Here is a 16,804-nt window from a genome sequence, read left to right on the forward strand (position 1 = left end):
CTCAATATAGGCCTAAAAAATTATGCTAGAGTAGTTTTCCCTCAATGTTTCCCCAGATTTTCAATATCACTCTTTGACTCACTGCCTCTGTTCTATTTTACTCCAGCTGGTAAAAATGCTTTTGCTTGGAGGCTGATACCTGAGGCCTTGTTGAAATGCACTACTGGAGGAGCGCCGCAGCAGGATATATCTGCTTGCTTAAACATTGCAGGCTTTTGTGTAGTCCCAACATTCAAACACTTGCGTGCTATCTGGATGGATGCTTTGAACCAAAGCAAGTTATTTTGGTGTTCAGTGTTGCAGTGTGCTCTCTTCACATGTAGGACCATGCAATTTTTTTGACTTGCCGGAATTGCCATCCCATTGCCATTTGCTGCTTTTATAGTGATGAACTCCAATGCTTGTTTGCACGGTGTGATGTCTTTTTCTTAATGCACATATTCGGATTATCACCTTTCTTAAAAACAAAGCTTCAAAAGATTATATGATGACATCGGAATTCTCTTGCCATCCAATACATTTCATCTTCTTGGGTCACAAACTCCCAACATGAAATCCAGCAAGAACCCACCCGTATAATTCTATACTTACAAATCACCGCCGGAGCACGGTTTTCCGGCAGCATCTGCTACTCGACGAACTGCTTGCCTTCGAACGTCTGCGCGAACATCCAGTCCGCCGGCGCGACGCTGTACGCGGTGACCGCCCGGCCCCTCCCGCCGGTGACCTCGAACGACAGCGGCTGGCCACGGAGGTCGGCGTCGCACTGCCAGTTCTGGCCCCAGTTCCGCCCCATCGGGATCCACCCCGTCCGCGACCCCTTCACCTTCACGGCGGCCACCTCGCCGTCGGCCGCCACGTTGGTGATCAGCACCTGCAGGAAGTGCGCGCTGCCGGTGATCGTGAACCGCATGCCGCCCGCCCTGTCGCAGCTCACCCTGCATCACCACGCATTCACCAACTGCTCAGTTGCATCATATATTCAAGAAAAAAAAGAAAGTGAAGAAGAACAGCTCCATTTGTTTATGATGGCGATCATAGTGGCATTGCCACTTTTGAAAGTGATGAGTAGGTGAAAAGAAAGAAGGTTATCAGTTGGTGCTAATGGCAGGATAACTTAATTCCGTGTCCTGGGACAAAAAGGATACTTGCAGTATACTCTTGCAGCAGTTGGAACACACTCATAGCATTTGTCTGAAAACGGGGAGGGTGCTCATAATGAATGACACAAGTCAAATTTGAAAACAAAAAGGGTGCACTGACTGAAAGCTGATGCTTCCCTATTCACTAGTCAGCATTCCAAAGCGGCTTCGGACATCCATCGCATATTCTACGATCCATTTCTAATCATCCAACATCATTCTGGGCTTTCGCAAAAGGTTTCTAATCATCCAACATCATTCTGGGCTTTCGCAAAAGGCAGTGCAGCCGCAGGCTTAAAAAACACACTGAATGCACAGCTCAAGAATGATAGCGAGCCATGTGCCATGGCTCTGCATGTTCATTATTCAGTCTTATGCAAGTTGAAGTTAATTTGCCGGGACACACCAATGAGCAGCGAGCAGTTCAATGCTTCTTCTCGAAACTTGTTTGTTTTCTCCTATTAATAAGTATTGGTAACACAATTCTGATGCGTGGTTCTTCAGAGTGTTCTTGTAAAAAATATGAACATTGGAGAATGAAATTGAAATAGCGAGCATTTCAAGATCAGGCATGTAAGGTACCTCCGGAACTGCACCGGAACGATGCTGGCCTTGGCCTTGGCGACGCGGAGGAACGCGGCCTCCGACAGCTCGAGGTGCTCCCGGGGGAAGTTGCACCAGCCGCCGGCCTCGTCGGCGAGGCCCATGTTGGCCGGGCAGAAGTCCGTCGCCGTCACCACCACCGTGGGGCTGGCCCGGAGGCACCCCCGGATGTCGTTGACGCACCGGAGCTCGTAGCAGCCGCCGCACGCGCCGCCGCGCCCGAACAGCGCCGCGCTCAGCCCCGCCGTGTAGCGCCCGTACCTGAAGATGTCCAGGTCGCCGTACCCGCAGGCGCCGCCACCTGCAGGAACCATTGCATCTGACATCAGACACTACAAACCTGCAATAAGCAGCGGTTTTCATTTCAGAAAAAAAGAAGCTTTTAAAAACACTGAATAATGTTCTCAATTTTTTGAGAACTGAAATGCTTGAAACGAAATTGCTGCGGATTAGGAAGTTCCAAACAGGCGTTTAGCCTGTATCAATTCAAGAGGAACTGAAGTACAGTTGCAATGAATGGATTGTCTGCCAAAATGTTGTTTCTAGCTTTCTACGGTCATGATAGACATTACTCTACGCAAGCACCCACCATGAGCTGTATAAACAGTAACAGGGTAACAGTAAGGAAAAATCTTACACTGTACTAGCAGTACTTGCTTGCCTCTCATAAATTAGAATTTTGTCAAAGCACCCATTCAATGTGCCCCAGCTACAACTTTCTCAAAAGGAGAAGATCACAAAATTTAAAGCTCATTTAGCGCCGGAGTTGTACTCCATTGCATTACCCATTTTCTTTTGGCTGTCAAGGACAGCACTAGTGCACTACCATCGACCCTCCTGAAAAAAATGTTTTTTTTTTCTGGAGTACCTTTCAGAATCGAGACAATGCTGCTATCATCTGCTACTCCATGAACATGCTTGGAATGTCCATGTCCAGCCCCAAGAATCACTCAAATCTTTCTCAAGAAAGGGGAGGGAACCTGGCTAAATCTACCACCCTTCTGCTAGACTGCAACTTCTCGGTACCATTTGCTCGCCAACTAGCCGGGATCTGTACAGGACTACACACTGTCTCCTTGCCCATCGATTCGTGTTAGCAGACGGCATTCACCTTCGCCATTCTTTTCAAGGGACAAAGAAAAAGGGGCGAAGCATTTGCTACCCGTTTCACAGAAATGCACAAAGGACGCCAGGGGCAGAAGGGTAAGAACTGACTGTCAACATTGCTGATTTCCTGATGCTACTGCTACGGTTACTATGCTAAGGAAACGCAAGAGGCGCGTACCGTCGTTGAGCGGGTGCGACTGGAACTCCTTGACGTAGGTGGCGGTGCCGAGCCTCCAGTCCTCGTAGCCGCCATTGCCGAGCCGTACGCCGCCGCCGATGCCGGCTCCGGAGAGCAGCAGCAGAAGCAGCAAGAACAGAGGCAGCGACCTCACCATGCCACCTGCGTTCCTCCTCCCAGCTCTCCTAGACGACGCAAGACGAGCAATGGCGAGGGAGAAGAGCCTCTCTTGGTGCTGTTCTTGGACTATCTGAACTGAAATGTGCAGTGCTTGAGCTGTGGACTGCGGTGGGAGGAGGGGACTGAGGAGACCGGAATGGGGGAGTCAAAGGTGACAGAGCGGGGGGCATCAGGGGAGGACCGGCGGGTAGTGTAGAACAGTAGAAGGGGAAGGCCGAAGGCGAGGCTGCTTTTGCCCGCTTCCTTTCTGCACAGGCTTTATTGGGATTCGCAGGAGTGGGGTCAGACTTCAGAGGCAGCAGGCTGCCCTTTTGAGGGCCTGCCCCGCGAGAAGACGAGGACTGACCGAGGAGAATGTCTTTTAGCACCGGCGTCCTCCCCAAACATGCCATTTCCCAAAGCGGCACCTCGCTGAATCGCTGATTGATTCATTATTTCAGTTCATCATCAAATCGGGGATTGCAATGTTCAGACTCTCGTTTTCCCGTGGCATTTTCACTTGTGTTTCAGGTTTTCAGCGGCTACGCGTGCAGTTGCAGAGGAGAGTGTGAGGGAGGGCTCTCGTTGGAACGGAGAGGTTGGGGGCGACGCTTTATTGCTTGTGTGTGTCCTTGATCTTGGGAGTGAGTGATTGCTGGGTGCTGCCCTCGTGCCGGTGCCTGGCTACGGACTGGGCTCATTACGCTGGCCTCAGGGGAGGGGACGCCGGACGTGAGCCAGAGACTGCGGTGAGATACGCCTGATCCAACGCGATCTCCGCCTGAGTGTAGCAAGGGGTAGCAAGCAGTACTCTGCCTCACATGGTCCAGGACTGCCGGCACGTACTGATGCGCTCTCCATTTTACTGATCCACTATCGCATGGTCTTTTTTGTTAAAAAAACAAATTCTGTAGTATAATTCAGGAGGTGTTCACAGGTTTTATGGCAAGCTACACCACCTGGGATTCTGAACAGAGAAGGTCCACGGGTCGGTTCTACTACACTCCTCTTTTCCGTTGCTTGAGGCTCTTCGCTGGAACGATGATTTGCCAGCCATTGGGCCAGGCCAGAATAGACCCAGGCACCCAGCTGCCTCGCGGGCCACCCGAGGAGACGATACACCGGGCGGGATGGGCCGAGATGGACCCGTCGAGAAGAGCCTCGTGTTCTTCTGTTCACTAGGCCCTTCTCGGTCTCAGCTCAGGAACTCCTCGGGCAAACCTTTGTTTTGTTCCTAGAGATTCTCCTCTCTCTTTATTTCCAGTTGGAGACTTGCAAGTCAACTCTCCTGCGCGTCCCATTAGCGGCTTTGCGGGGAAATCCTTATGCGCGTCCCATTAGCGCATCAGGATCTCCTCCTGCTCCTCCTCCTCCGTCTGGTCTTCATCTAGCCAAGCTTCTCCTTTGACCAAGAAGAAGACAGTTCGTGAAGGGGAGAAGATTGCAGTCCTCAAACTACCAACCAGGCAATCAGGTAGATAAACGTTTCATCACTTGTTCCACTGCTGTTTTCGTCCCGCCACATAGCCTCTAGTCAATGTTCATCGGATCCAAGATCTCGTTTAAAGGAAGTGCAAAATTCTAGCACAATACCTGATCTTGGTCCGCAGTTACCTCATATGTACTTGCATGGATAATACTTTTGATTTCCTCTTGCAAATATTGCAGTCCATTTTTTTACGTCAAATAATTGCTTTGTTCCCAGCAGCGTGTAAGCATAATTTTGATGAAATGGAGAGGGTCGGTGCTTCAAATAGGATGGCAAACTTCTTTTGAAACGCTAGGTAGGAGTACCAATTTGTGACAAAACAAGCCAGTAGACTGGGTGATGCAACGGATTTCCAATAAGAAGTATTTAAAGTTATAGGCTCTAGCAATTGAATTACATATCTGTTCGAAAAAAAAATGAATCACATATAGGATTACGCCAAAAAGAAAAAAACCTACATATGTAGTGGAAGGCCATCTGACACACATAATTCTACGTAGATCATAAAATCCTAACATAGAACCAAGCACCAACATCACTACCAACTGTATTTTTTATAGAAGTAAAGATACTAGAAATTTTCCTTTCATGTTACTCTTTAGAAGTTTAAAAGTTGCTTGTGCAGCAAATATTTGGAGCAACAGAACATCAAGAGATCAGGGATCTTGATCCTTAAAGTAAATATACATATAAAATAACTAGAGTCATTTGGTGAAAAATCTCTATTTATCCTGCATTCACCCTATGTAATGTCAAAGTCACAACTTGATTCTTGTGTTTCCTGAAGTAGCAAACCTGTGAAGTTTAGTTCGGTGAAACAAAGTCCATATGGAATAACCGTAATCATCGCATCTTTGATGGCGCCTTGCCCAACCTACAGAAATGGTGCTCCTGAGTCCTGAGTCCTGACCATAAAAGATTTGAGGTTATGGGGTTTTGCCGGGGCCAAGCGTGACTCATACCTGACGGCACTACTGGGTGTTGGTTAGGTTTTTCGATTCTGATCACTAGTCCATCAACCCGTACTCCCGCACGGGCTAATATTTTTTAGAAGCTATTGTATTTGAAAATTATTTAAAAATTAAACTCCTAACTAATAATCAAAATTGTTTACCTACTACTCTCTTATTTTTCAATACTTCAACATAATACTTATACAGATATGTACTTATCTTTATCCAGTCGTGATTGATTTTTAATTAATAATTACTCTATGCACGTTTTCATCCATATTCGTACTTATTCCATTTTGTATCACACTTCCAATCCTCCATACATTATGTTTAGCATACAAATTAATATTTTTCATCGATTCCTCGCATACATGTATAAATGGTCTAAATGGTGGTACTTATCATGTGCATATACTTTAACTTAGTATATTTATATTAACAATGATATAAATAGGTAATTTAGAATCATATATTAGTTTACTTTTTGACTTTTTGTATGATGCACACGAAGATAATTAGATTAATATTTAGGTGTTTACTTTAGGTTATTTTTAATAACGACACATGTGGGTAATATAGATAAAATTTTAGAATGACATTTTAAGTTATGCTTTTATAATGATGTGTATTAGTAAATTGGATGAAGATTATGGGGTTACTTTAGATTATTTTTTATAATAGCTGAGCTCGGTAATTTAGATATAGGTTTAGAGCTCATTTTCGAATATTTTCACAATGACAGTGGAGGGTAACTTTTTAGAAAATATAATAGATCAATGGCTATGATTATTAGAGTTTACAGGATTGGTGTTTGATGTTTTAATTTTTTATGAGAATTTATCTCTTTTTTCTAGCTTGTCTCGTGGGAACTAATGCGGAGTCTCCAATGGAAAAAAATAAGACTACATTGCTACAAAACTATTACCATAAGCTACCTCTCGTATGTTAAATATTCAAATACAATACTTATGTAGATATATACTTAATATCTTCATCCAATTGTGATAGATTTTAGTTAGTTATTACTCTATTATATTTTCAACCATATTTATAATCTTTAACTTTTTCACTTTGCATCGTAGGTATGCGCTTAAATTTGTTTAATGAATCCTAAGTTTGAGATACAATTTTAGCATAGAAATATATATTCTCATCACTTTATATCCTTATAAATGGTTGGTAATTACTCTATAATATTTTCAACCACATTTATAATCTTTAACTTTTCATTTTGCATCGCAGGTATGCGCTTGAATTTGTTTAATGAACTCTAAGTTTGAGATATAATTTTAGCACAGAAATCTATATTCCCATCACTTTATATCCTTATAAATGGTGTCACACATCGTATAGAGCTTAATTATTATATCGTATACCAATAGTGAAAGTTATAGACAATTTAGAATCATATATTGCTATACATTTTTAATTAAGGTTATTTGATTCAAACGTAGGTTACCCCATGTTATTTTTAATAATGACATGTGTGGGTAATATAGATGCAAATTTAAGGGGTTGCTTTAAGTTTTTTAAGTAATAGTGGTAGGCAATTCAATTGCAAATTAGGGGTTATTTTAAATATTATTTATAATGGCATAAGGGGTAATTTGATAAAGATTAGGGGGTTACTTTAGTTTATTTTATATAATGGCAGAAGTGGGTAATTTATATGTAGATTTAAGGGGTTACTTTAGGCTATTTACATAATGGTATAGGTGGGTAATTGTTTAGAAAATATAATAGATCCAAAGGCTATGATAATTTTAATGTATCGATTGATGGTCGGATGTTTTGCTTTTTTTGAGAATTTCTAGGATTTCTCTTTTTTTCTAGACTGTCCACCTAGGAATCCTAGGTGGCTTCACCTGAAGGCTTCAAAAGGAGCCTCCAATTAGTAATAGTAAGATGGTTGTTTTTTCAGCACGGGCGTGGATGTAATTTGTGAAACCTGGGTGTGTGTGTCTGGTCTTGGTTGTGTAGTAAGGGTTCTCTACCCTTTTTTCCTTCTTAATATAAAGATATATAGCTCTCCTACGTGTTTAAGAAAGAAAAGTAATTCCACCACTTGCGGGATCTGCAACCATTCAAATAACTAACTATGCATTTTACAGGAATATTCTTGATTGGATGGCTGCAGTATCAACAGCTGCTGTTGTAGGATGGGTTGTTTCACCCATTCTTAGAAGAATGCTTTCTCTGGTGCAGTCCTATATATCAAGTCAGTACAGTTGGAATTCTAATCTGGTGTCCGACCTTAAGAATTTGCAGGCTACATTAACAGAGATACTCCTGGTAGTTGATGCAGCTGAAAGGCAACATGTAAAGGACAGCAATCAAGTAGAATTGTTGCGTCAAATGAAAGAAGCAATTTGTGAGGCAGAAGATATGTTAGACAAATTTGACTACAAACTTATAAGAGAAAAAGTTGAGCACCAAGGCGTGGCTAGGAGCATAATTTCATCTTCACTTTCTCTTGGTAAGCGTTTAATTGGTCTTGACAAGTTGAGATCAGAATTGCATATGGTTATCAAAAGCATGGCCAGAGTTAAAGCTTGTGCAGAAATGTTTGCGAGAGTAATGGCAGCTGAGAACACGAACACTATTGAGCCTGCTGATTGTGTCCGAAGTAGAGCCACTGGATCTTTTTCACATGGAGCCATTGTTGGACGAAAGGAGGAGGTTAATGAACTACTTTGTTGGATGCTGAATCAGAAAAATATAACTTCCTCAAATAATAAAGGATCATTTAATACAGAGTTGTATTCTATTGTTGGCGATGGTGGCATCGGCAAGACTACAATAGCTCAACTCATATACAACGATAAGAGAATAGTACAATTTTGAAATAAGGATGTGGGTTTTTGTTTCACATAAGTTTGACAAGATTAATCTAATTAAGGAGATAATTGCATACACAGCTGGTGGTAAGAACATCGAATTGACAAATTTCAATTTCAGTATGCTCCAAGAAGAACTTCATAGGAGAATTTCTGACAAGAAATTTCTTTTAGTGTTGGATGATGTGTGGTATGATGAGAATTTTGGGGAACATACTAACTGAGGGAGGTGGAGGGAATTGATAGCTCCCATGGAAAATGCACTAACAGGAAGTAAGATACTAGTAACAACCCGGATGGAACTAGTAGCAAAAATGCTGGACTCGAGAAGATCATTCTTCTTACATGGCCTTGGACAGGATGCTAGCTGGTCTCTGTTCAGAGATTGCCAAGACTTCAGTGCAATTTCTTCAACAGTAGAGAGCATTGGAATGCAAATTGTTCAGAAACTTAATGGTTCGCCTCTAGCTATAAAGGTTGTGGGAAGGCATTTAAACAGAAAGAAAAAAGTGGCAGAATGGAATGAAGTTCTTCACAGCAATAATATCCTCAATCCAAACGACATGTTAAAGATATTGCGATTAAGCTATGAAGGTTTACCAGTACACCTCAAGCATTGCTTTGCATATTGCGGTTTATTTCCCAAAGGTTACCATATTGATCCAGAAAAATTGATACATATGTGGATAGCTCAGGGTTTTGTGGACACCGAAGGAAGCACAAATAAGTCTTTGCAAGATTCTGGAAGAAGCTACTTTGATGATTTGCTAGCTAGATCATTTTTTGAAATGCTTAGACGTGGCAGCCAAACATTCTATGTTATGCATGATATAATGAACGACCTGGCACTTCATGTTTCTCAGGGTGAATGCCTTAGGGCCGAGTGTGAGTCTATGGAGGCGATGCCGCTTTATACTCGGCATTTGTCCATTTCTAGTGAAAACTTGGAAAATCTTGTGAATTATGATTTGGGAATGTTACGTTCATTGATAGTTTTGAGAAAATCTTGGTTTTGCTCCAAAGTCTCTCTGAACCATGCTATACTTGGCAAGCTCAAGAGTGTCAGGGTGCTGGACATAAGTGGTTGTTGTTTAGAAAGATTACCTGATGCTGTCAATCGCCTGATTCACCTACGGTATCTAGGAATACAACGGACTTATCATCCACTACCAAGAAAGATGTTTATGTATCATTTGCAGGCATTGTTTGTGCGGTATCACTCATGTTATTCCCCAACGGATTACCACAATTCTTCAATGCAAAATACAAAGACAGTTGGAGGCTGTTTCCATCTTCCAGAAAGCATCACTAAACTTATTAATTTGGTCCATGTTGATGTAGAGAAGGCATATGTCCTTATGTTATCCAGCACTCACAAACTTCCATATGTTGAGTGTGCTGGAGAATTCTGCGTTGACGAGGAGGGAAGTTTGCTAGGCCTGAAGGACCTCAACAAGCTCCGAGGACAACTCACCATTACGTCTCTAGAAAAAGTGAGAAACAAAGTGGAAGCTTCAAAGGCCCATCTACACCTTAAGGAGCACATAACCAAGTTGGAACTACAATGGGAATCAAGCAGGGCTAAGTGTGCTAGTTCTACCAAGCAGGGCTTTGAGGTGCTTGATGTCCTAAAACCACAGCATGATCTTGAGGAGCTAACTATAAGTGGATATCCTGGTGCTAGATCTCCTTCTTGGTTGGAGTCTGGTTGGCTGAGCAGGGTGCAATTTGTTTGCCTACGTGATTGTAACAGATGGGAGGTATTTCCTCCTTTAGGGGACCTGTTATTACTGAAAACTCTCGAAATACGGCGAATGCAAGGGCTTAAGACACTTGGTCAGGAGTTCTTTGGCTGTGCCGGATTTCCCTCTTTGGAGAGATTTCTACTGGAGCGCTTACCGAATTTGGAATGGTGTCTTGTAGATAACTATCAACTGTTTCGCAATCTCCAACATCTTTCTGTTGCCGGATGCCTGAAGTTAAGAGAATACCCCACATATCCCCGTACACTTGAACATATAGCTATACTGGACGAGGAGCGAATCCAAATTAAGAGCTATATTCCTAGTGCTACAATACACAGATTTTTTTGTATATTGGTATCAAGCTTCTTTCATGTCTTGCATGCTCATCACCTAGAGTTTGTTGAGGATATGGAGATCTATGTTAACCATGAAGTATGCATGTCCAGAACAGTGTTTGACAATTTGAAATCTCTCAATAAGTTGAAAATATATGGTATACATCGGGCCAATACTTGCTCCGTAATTGCTACATTGTGGGATCAGAATGGGTTGACTGTGTTTCCTTCATCACTTAGGAGCCTTCAGTTACTGCACTGCTACCTGCAGCCATCCTTTTTGTCCAAGCAGTTGAATAATCTCTCATCACTTGATACTCTGTGCCTGATGGACTGTGACACGGTTGAGATGCCCTGTCCACCGGTAAGCCTGCACCACCTTAGAATGCTGAAACAATTGAACATTTATAAATGTGATTGGATCACATCTTTCGAGGGTTCAGAAGCATTGGTTTCCCTGGAAGAAATGAAGGTGGAACAATGTTACGACTTGGGATATGTACCAGTTGTAAACAACATGCCATCTATTCAGAAATTGCATTTGATACGTTGCCCTCAAGTGATGTATTTGTCGAATGCTGGCTACCATACAGCATTGAAGGAACTGGTAATAGAATCTTGCGATGGACTATCATCACTCAAGGGGTTGCGTGGCCTTGTCTCCCTTACTAAGTTGAAGGTTACAAGCTGCTCTGACTTGGTGTTGCTGCCTGATATGGATGCGTATTATTCACTTGGGCTTCTGATCATTAAGCGTTGCCCTCTGCTGAGGTCACTTCCAAAGACTGGTCTTCCTGTGTCGCTTAAAGCTTTCTTCTTGATTAAATGCCATCCGGCACTGAAGGAGCAGTTTCAGCAGAAGGAAGGTGCTGACTGGAACAAGGTTGCCGCGCTTCCAGGATGCATGAGATATACCGGCAAATCTTCTGTACAATGGCGTAAGCTGTGCTTCTCTATCTATTCTAAATGCAGTATCTCTATTGTTTTTTCTGGGGAGTACGTTCTTTATATTTTGGCACGAGCAAATTTCTTTGGAAATAAGTAGGCCTTCTATAGTTTCTCTTGCCGTGGCATGCTGCATCAGTGTGTTGCAAATTTGTGGTTAATTTGGGCGCTGACTCAATTCTTTTATCGCTGACGCTACATGTTCTCTTCTGCAGCCAGGGAATGGGAAATATGGAAAGAATTTTGAAGATCCAACCAATCCGAACTGGTGGTTTAGTAGATTCAGGTTTGGCGAACTAGCACTTTATTTTGTACTGCTTGCTATAACCTACTAGTTTATTATGTCCAGCATACTGCTCCGTTTTGCTTCCTACATAGTGGCTCATTCCGCTGCTAGCAATAGATTTCTTCTACGGATGACCTCATGAGGTGAAACGCCAAAAGCATCAGATGACTTTGCGTTTACTTGCCTATGCAAACTTACAGAGTTCACATTCCTGAAATCCAGTCATCCTTGCAAAATTAAAGCTCAAACTTTTGATAGCTTGTTAGACATGCGGCTCCTTGAAAGTACAAAATATGTCAGATATGCTTGTTAAGAATTCGAACTTTGTTCCGTTTGTGACACTCACTTTAGTAACCGTTAGAAATCAACTGGCGAAACAAGTATGATCACAACCACAAGAGATACAAATTTATGTGGAAACTCTTTTGGAAGCAAGACACGGATACACAAAGATAATCTTCACTATTCAATATATGTGGAGGTTTACAAATGCTAGGGGTTTACAATGAGTGGTTAACTCAACCTAAGAGGATTACAAAAAGAATAGAAACGCAGAATGACTCTGCTAATTGTGTTACTCTCTATCATACGATATTCAACTAGTTTATAAATAGGCTGGAGTATGCAGGAAATCCAAGCAACGAATGGCTTAAAAAAAACTCATGCATGCAAACTGTAAACATGCATGCAAGCATGCTACCACAAAATGCCTCTCCAATTTAGGACAAGCTAAGTTACACGTCCAGCGGTTGGTGCATGTAGAAGCCTTTAGAAATTCGGAGCATATTCCAACAAACTCCACCTTGAGACGAATTCCCTTCCCCAATTGAACGAAGAATTAACGACAACAGTAACCATACACCAAAAAATTCATGGACTATAGACCGTAACACCAATTAAGTTTGAGCTCAAACTTAGTAGCAGGAACTGACATGTTATCATGTCAGCGGGATTGTCATGAGTACTAATCTTGCATACTTTGATATCACCTTGAGCAATAACTCCTCGAATATAGTGATATCTAACATCAATATGCTTTGTTCTCTCATGGAACATTTGAGAACACGTTGCAACAACATAAATTTGTTGCAATAGATTGGTGCTATTACCACCATTTTGATAATTGGTTGCAATATGACAACAATATTGTAACGAATATCTTCCATTATGATAATCTTGAATTTCATTGCAAAAGGTAGCGATTTTTGCCACCATTTACAAAATGGTTGCGATTAGTTAATAAGATTACTACGAATTTCTTGAGTTGTAATAATCTTGACTTTCATTGCAAAATCTTGGTCTATATTGCAACGAAAAACTAAATGGTTGCCATGAGGGAAGTATTGTTGCAATACATGTGAGCTATTGCAACATTCTCCATCTATTGCCACGTTTTTTGTGCATTATCATTCTAAAGAGAGGGGATAAAACATGATTATTAGCAAAATATACAACAAAAGTTGTTCTAGTATGGTGGTATATGATTGCAAAAACTATTTATTGCAATACTTTAGTTGCATGGCAATTACCAGGTATTGCAACATGACAAAAAACCGTTGCAATGCACTTATTACCACAAAGCTAATTGCAACGGCTCACAATCAAACTCCCGTTGTGGCAATTTGTACCTATTGCAACTATATTAGCCATATTGCCTCGTTTTTTCAACCGTTGCCATAGGCCAAAAATCTAGTAGTGCATGAAAGGACTATAGTCATCTGATTTTATCTCGTCATCTTTATCGTCTTCCTCCTCCTTATCTGCAGGTTTTGGAGGTTGACTTTCTACTATGTTTTCCATCTCAACGGTCCAGGTTATTTGGAAGCCTAGCCCATTAAAGTAGACATTGCTTGTCTCATTGATTTCTTTAGGGTTTTTGCACGCCACTTTCACTCTCACTGGGCCTCTCCTCTGGAGGCTCCTTCTATTCACCTCTTCAGGGTCACCAATAAGGTAAGCAGCTTCCTCGATGGGTTTTTCCTTCCTTGCCCAGTCTAGCATTCCTGACATCTTCACCCAGACAGAAGTTAGCCGATCGAAAAAACCATCTGAGATGCTTGCCTTTTCCATCGACACCTTCAAATCAGAGCTCTTGCATTGGAATTCCGTAAACTTTGTTAAGAACTCCAAGTCTGCTTTGGTTGGCACCACAAATTCATATCTGCCATTTGCAATTTTCCTAACCTGCCAGTCCTACTTTGAACTTATTAGGTATCTCAGCTCTGTTGTAACCTTTGTAACAGATCCAGTGCCCTTCTAATGAGCATTACTGTCCTGATAGGTTTCTACTCTTCATCCTCCTCCTCAATTGGGACATGTATGCTGTAAAACAACCGTCCAGGTAACCCAAATCCACACAACTTGAGTCCCCTGTTCACTTTCACTCTGGGGCAGCTCTGTGACATATGACCAGATGCCTTGCAGTTGTAGCATAATAGGGGATTCGAGCATTCTGATTTGTGATGTCCTTCTTGGTTACAGCGAAAGCAAATCACCACCCCTTCTCTCTCACCCCGCTGAAAACCACCCCTCTGTTGTTTGGTTGGATCTCTGTCCTGGTCCCGAGCTAATCTATGATGGAGATCGTCTCCTCCCAGATTTCTCTCACCTCTCTCATCCATGCGACGCTTGTTCTGCTTCCCTTGTTCATCCCCTCCACCAAAGAATTCTACTCTCCCATCTCCACTATGGAATCCCGGGCGGCGATTGTCAAAGAACCGGCCTTCACCCCCATGATCAAAACCCCACCTCCTCTCCACATCTCCTCCCCCTCCTCCCCTCCCCCCCCGAAATCTCGGGAACTCACCTCCATGGTCGAAGCCATGGCGATTTTCATCCCAACCTCGTTGGTTGGCGTTCGATCCCCGGTTTTAGTTGCCCCACCGATCCATCTCTGGCGCCACCGCGACCTCTGCAAACGATCAGGAGTCCACCTTCCTCTTCTCGGCCCTCTGGATGTGCTGTGCCCCAGCACCAAATCTTTGGATCTCCCCTTTTCAAAGAATGCACATCTAGGTTAGAATGATCCAGTTTATATTCTTGCAAGGTAGTGGAAGCCATAGATTAAAGCTTTATATTGTCTAATTCACTCCCTCCTCCTCTTAGGCTATAAGCACCTATTCCTTTCACGGTAAAAGTGTAAGCTTCAATCTGTTACTTTTGAGTCTTCGTGGAGTTGGAGGCTTCCAAGCCCACAACGTTGAGCTGAAGCTAGTTTGTTGTTTATCACAGTTCTTCCATCATGTCCCGCCCTCCCGATATCACTTTCCAAGTTGGTGAGGGACCGGTCCAGGTCGACTACGTAATGTACCTTCCGGTAGCCTTCAAGCACCAGTCTTCCTCTGCCAGTCTCATGTGCTTCTTCCATGTTTCTGTTAAATTAGTTGGGCTTAGCCTATTTTCTTTCTAATTAATCATTAAATTCCAATAAAGTGTAAGGATTACAAAACAGTTAATCCCACACATGGGAGGTTGAGAAGAATCCTAACCAATTTAATAGGAGGGCGTTCAGCTGTGAAATTAGAAAAAGTGTCTATCTTGACACATGCATGATCACTTGCTCGTCTCGCTGGGGCTGGTATGGTTGGGCTTTGGTTTCAAATGACCACTTCGTCTATGTTCAGGAGGTGTTCATGGATCTGCAATGTGTCAAACTCTTCATTGTTAAAATAAGTATCAAGCGAAAGGACCTCTAGCCTAATAGTTAGAGTACATGAGTAGCATCCAATAGGTCTAAGTTCGACTCCCTATGCAAACGAATTGAACGGGCAAAAAAAATATATACTTCATTTCATTGGCAGACTAATTTTTCCCCGTTTTTCAATTGAAGACTAGCAAGGTCCGTCTCTGGAAGACTGAAGCCAACGAAGTGTTGTCTTGCCTAGGGCCGTCAGATGCCAATTGAATGTGGATGCGAGCGCTAGCAAGGGCTGCCTCTGGAAGACTGAAGCCAACGAAGTGTTGTCTTTCCTCTGGAAGACTGAAGCTAATGAAGGGCTTATGGTGAAGCCAAACTGGCTTACGGTTGTTGTTCAGAGAAAGGAGAAAAACCGTGAGGAGCTAGCCATTCTGCAGTCCTAATTACATGCTAGTTTCATACACCAGACATCCACAACGCACCTGTCCACGCACTTCCACCGCCCTCTCCACAGGCGTGCATCTTCTTTACATTGCATCAACATATGACTTATTGAAAGTGGCAGGCTCTGGAAAACAACACCGCTTCTGTGTTTCTAGAGGTGCCAGGCTGCCAGTAGCATAGCGGATGAAGCTTTCAAGGTGCAGACTAGGCATTGTTGTCGGACAAGGAACAACCCAGAGCTTTGCAACGCTACAACCATCAGTGTCAATCCCAACATTTTGCCATAACCATTTGGAGAAGGGACAGCCAAAGATCAGATGATCACTCGTCTCCTCGCTACCTCAATCGGCACACTTCGCAGGTCGGATCAAAGATGACATTCTTCACAAGTAGGTTTGCACGGATCTCTACATAACGAAATATGAGCCAAGCTCTAGCATTTCAATGGGCCACATCGACTATTTTTTTCCACTGGTGGATTTTGTTGGGGATCGCCAAAAAGTCAGTTACCCTCGAACGTCGGTCGCAGTCTTAGAAAAACCCACTAACCTTGCAAGTTGCGTGCTGGCAATGGGAAAGAACAAAACCCTTTAGACTTGCATGTCCAACAAAGGCACCTCGAAGTAATGGTTTCGAACCCTCGCATCGTCTTAAGCCCAAGTAGGACTTGAGGGTAACAATTGGCTTCAACAATGACCAACTTACATTTAGCTAACCCTCAAGAGTTTGGAATCATTCTTGGACACCGAGCTCTCATCCTTATATTCTTTACTCAGAAATAGCACTCGGAAGGAAGCCACTCGAGGTTAAGGCCTTTCAGCGAAGCTCAATGAAGCAGAAGCCTCGAGGCTGGGCGTTCGGTTCAAAGCAAGGATAAAGACTCGAGGCTAGGCGCTCAGCTCAAAATGAAGATGAAGTCCCGAGGTTAGAAAGCGGAAGGTGTG

At 42.9% G+C, this 16,804-nt stretch overlaps 2 protein-coding genes across 3 annotated transcripts; one reads left to right on the forward strand and one right to left on the reverse strand.

Annotated features, from left to right (window-relative positions):
* Positions 1–418: 418 nt before the first annotated feature.
* On the reverse strand, positions 419–3,697 carry LOC117851649 (expansin-A16). Of its 2 annotated transcripts, none has more exons than XM_034733510.2 (3): positions 3,031–3,697; positions 1,725–2,046; positions 419–938 (listed from the first exon to the last, which is right to left on the reverse strand). In XM_034733510.2, exons 1-3 carry the CDS (start codon positions 3,185–3,187, stop codon positions 629–631), a joined length of 789 nt encoding a protein of 262 aa, XP_034589401.1. In that variant the 5' UTR covers positions 3,188–3,697; the 3' UTR covers positions 419–628. The 2 variants fall into 2 exon arrangements, with proteins under 2 accessions (XP_034589401.1, XP_034589402.1); XM_034733511.2 differs by having other exon boundaries at positions 1,725–2,085; positions 3,031–3,169.
* Positions 3,698–4,405: 708 nt separating this feature from the next.
* LOC117852656 (putative disease resistance RPP13-like protein 1) lies at positions 4,406–13,637 on the forward strand. Its single transcript, XM_072293256.1, has 3 exons — positions 4,406–4,663; positions 7,743–11,486; positions 11,709–13,637. Exons 2-3 carry the CDS (start codon positions 8,720–8,722, stop codon positions 11,738–11,740), a joined length of 2,799 nt encoding a protein of 932 aa, XP_072149357.1. The 5' UTR covers positions 4,406–4,663; positions 7,743–8,719; the 3' UTR covers positions 11,741–13,637.
* The last annotated feature ends 3,167 nt before the right edge of the window (positions 13,638–16,804 follow it).

The sequence above is a fragment of the Setaria viridis genome, chromosome 4 (assembly GCF_005286985.2).
Source record: "Setaria viridis chromosome 4, Setaria_viridis_v4.0, whole genome shotgun sequence".
Classification (NCBI taxonomy): Eukaryota; Viridiplantae; Streptophyta; class Magnoliopsida; order Poales; family Poaceae; genus Setaria; species Setaria viridis.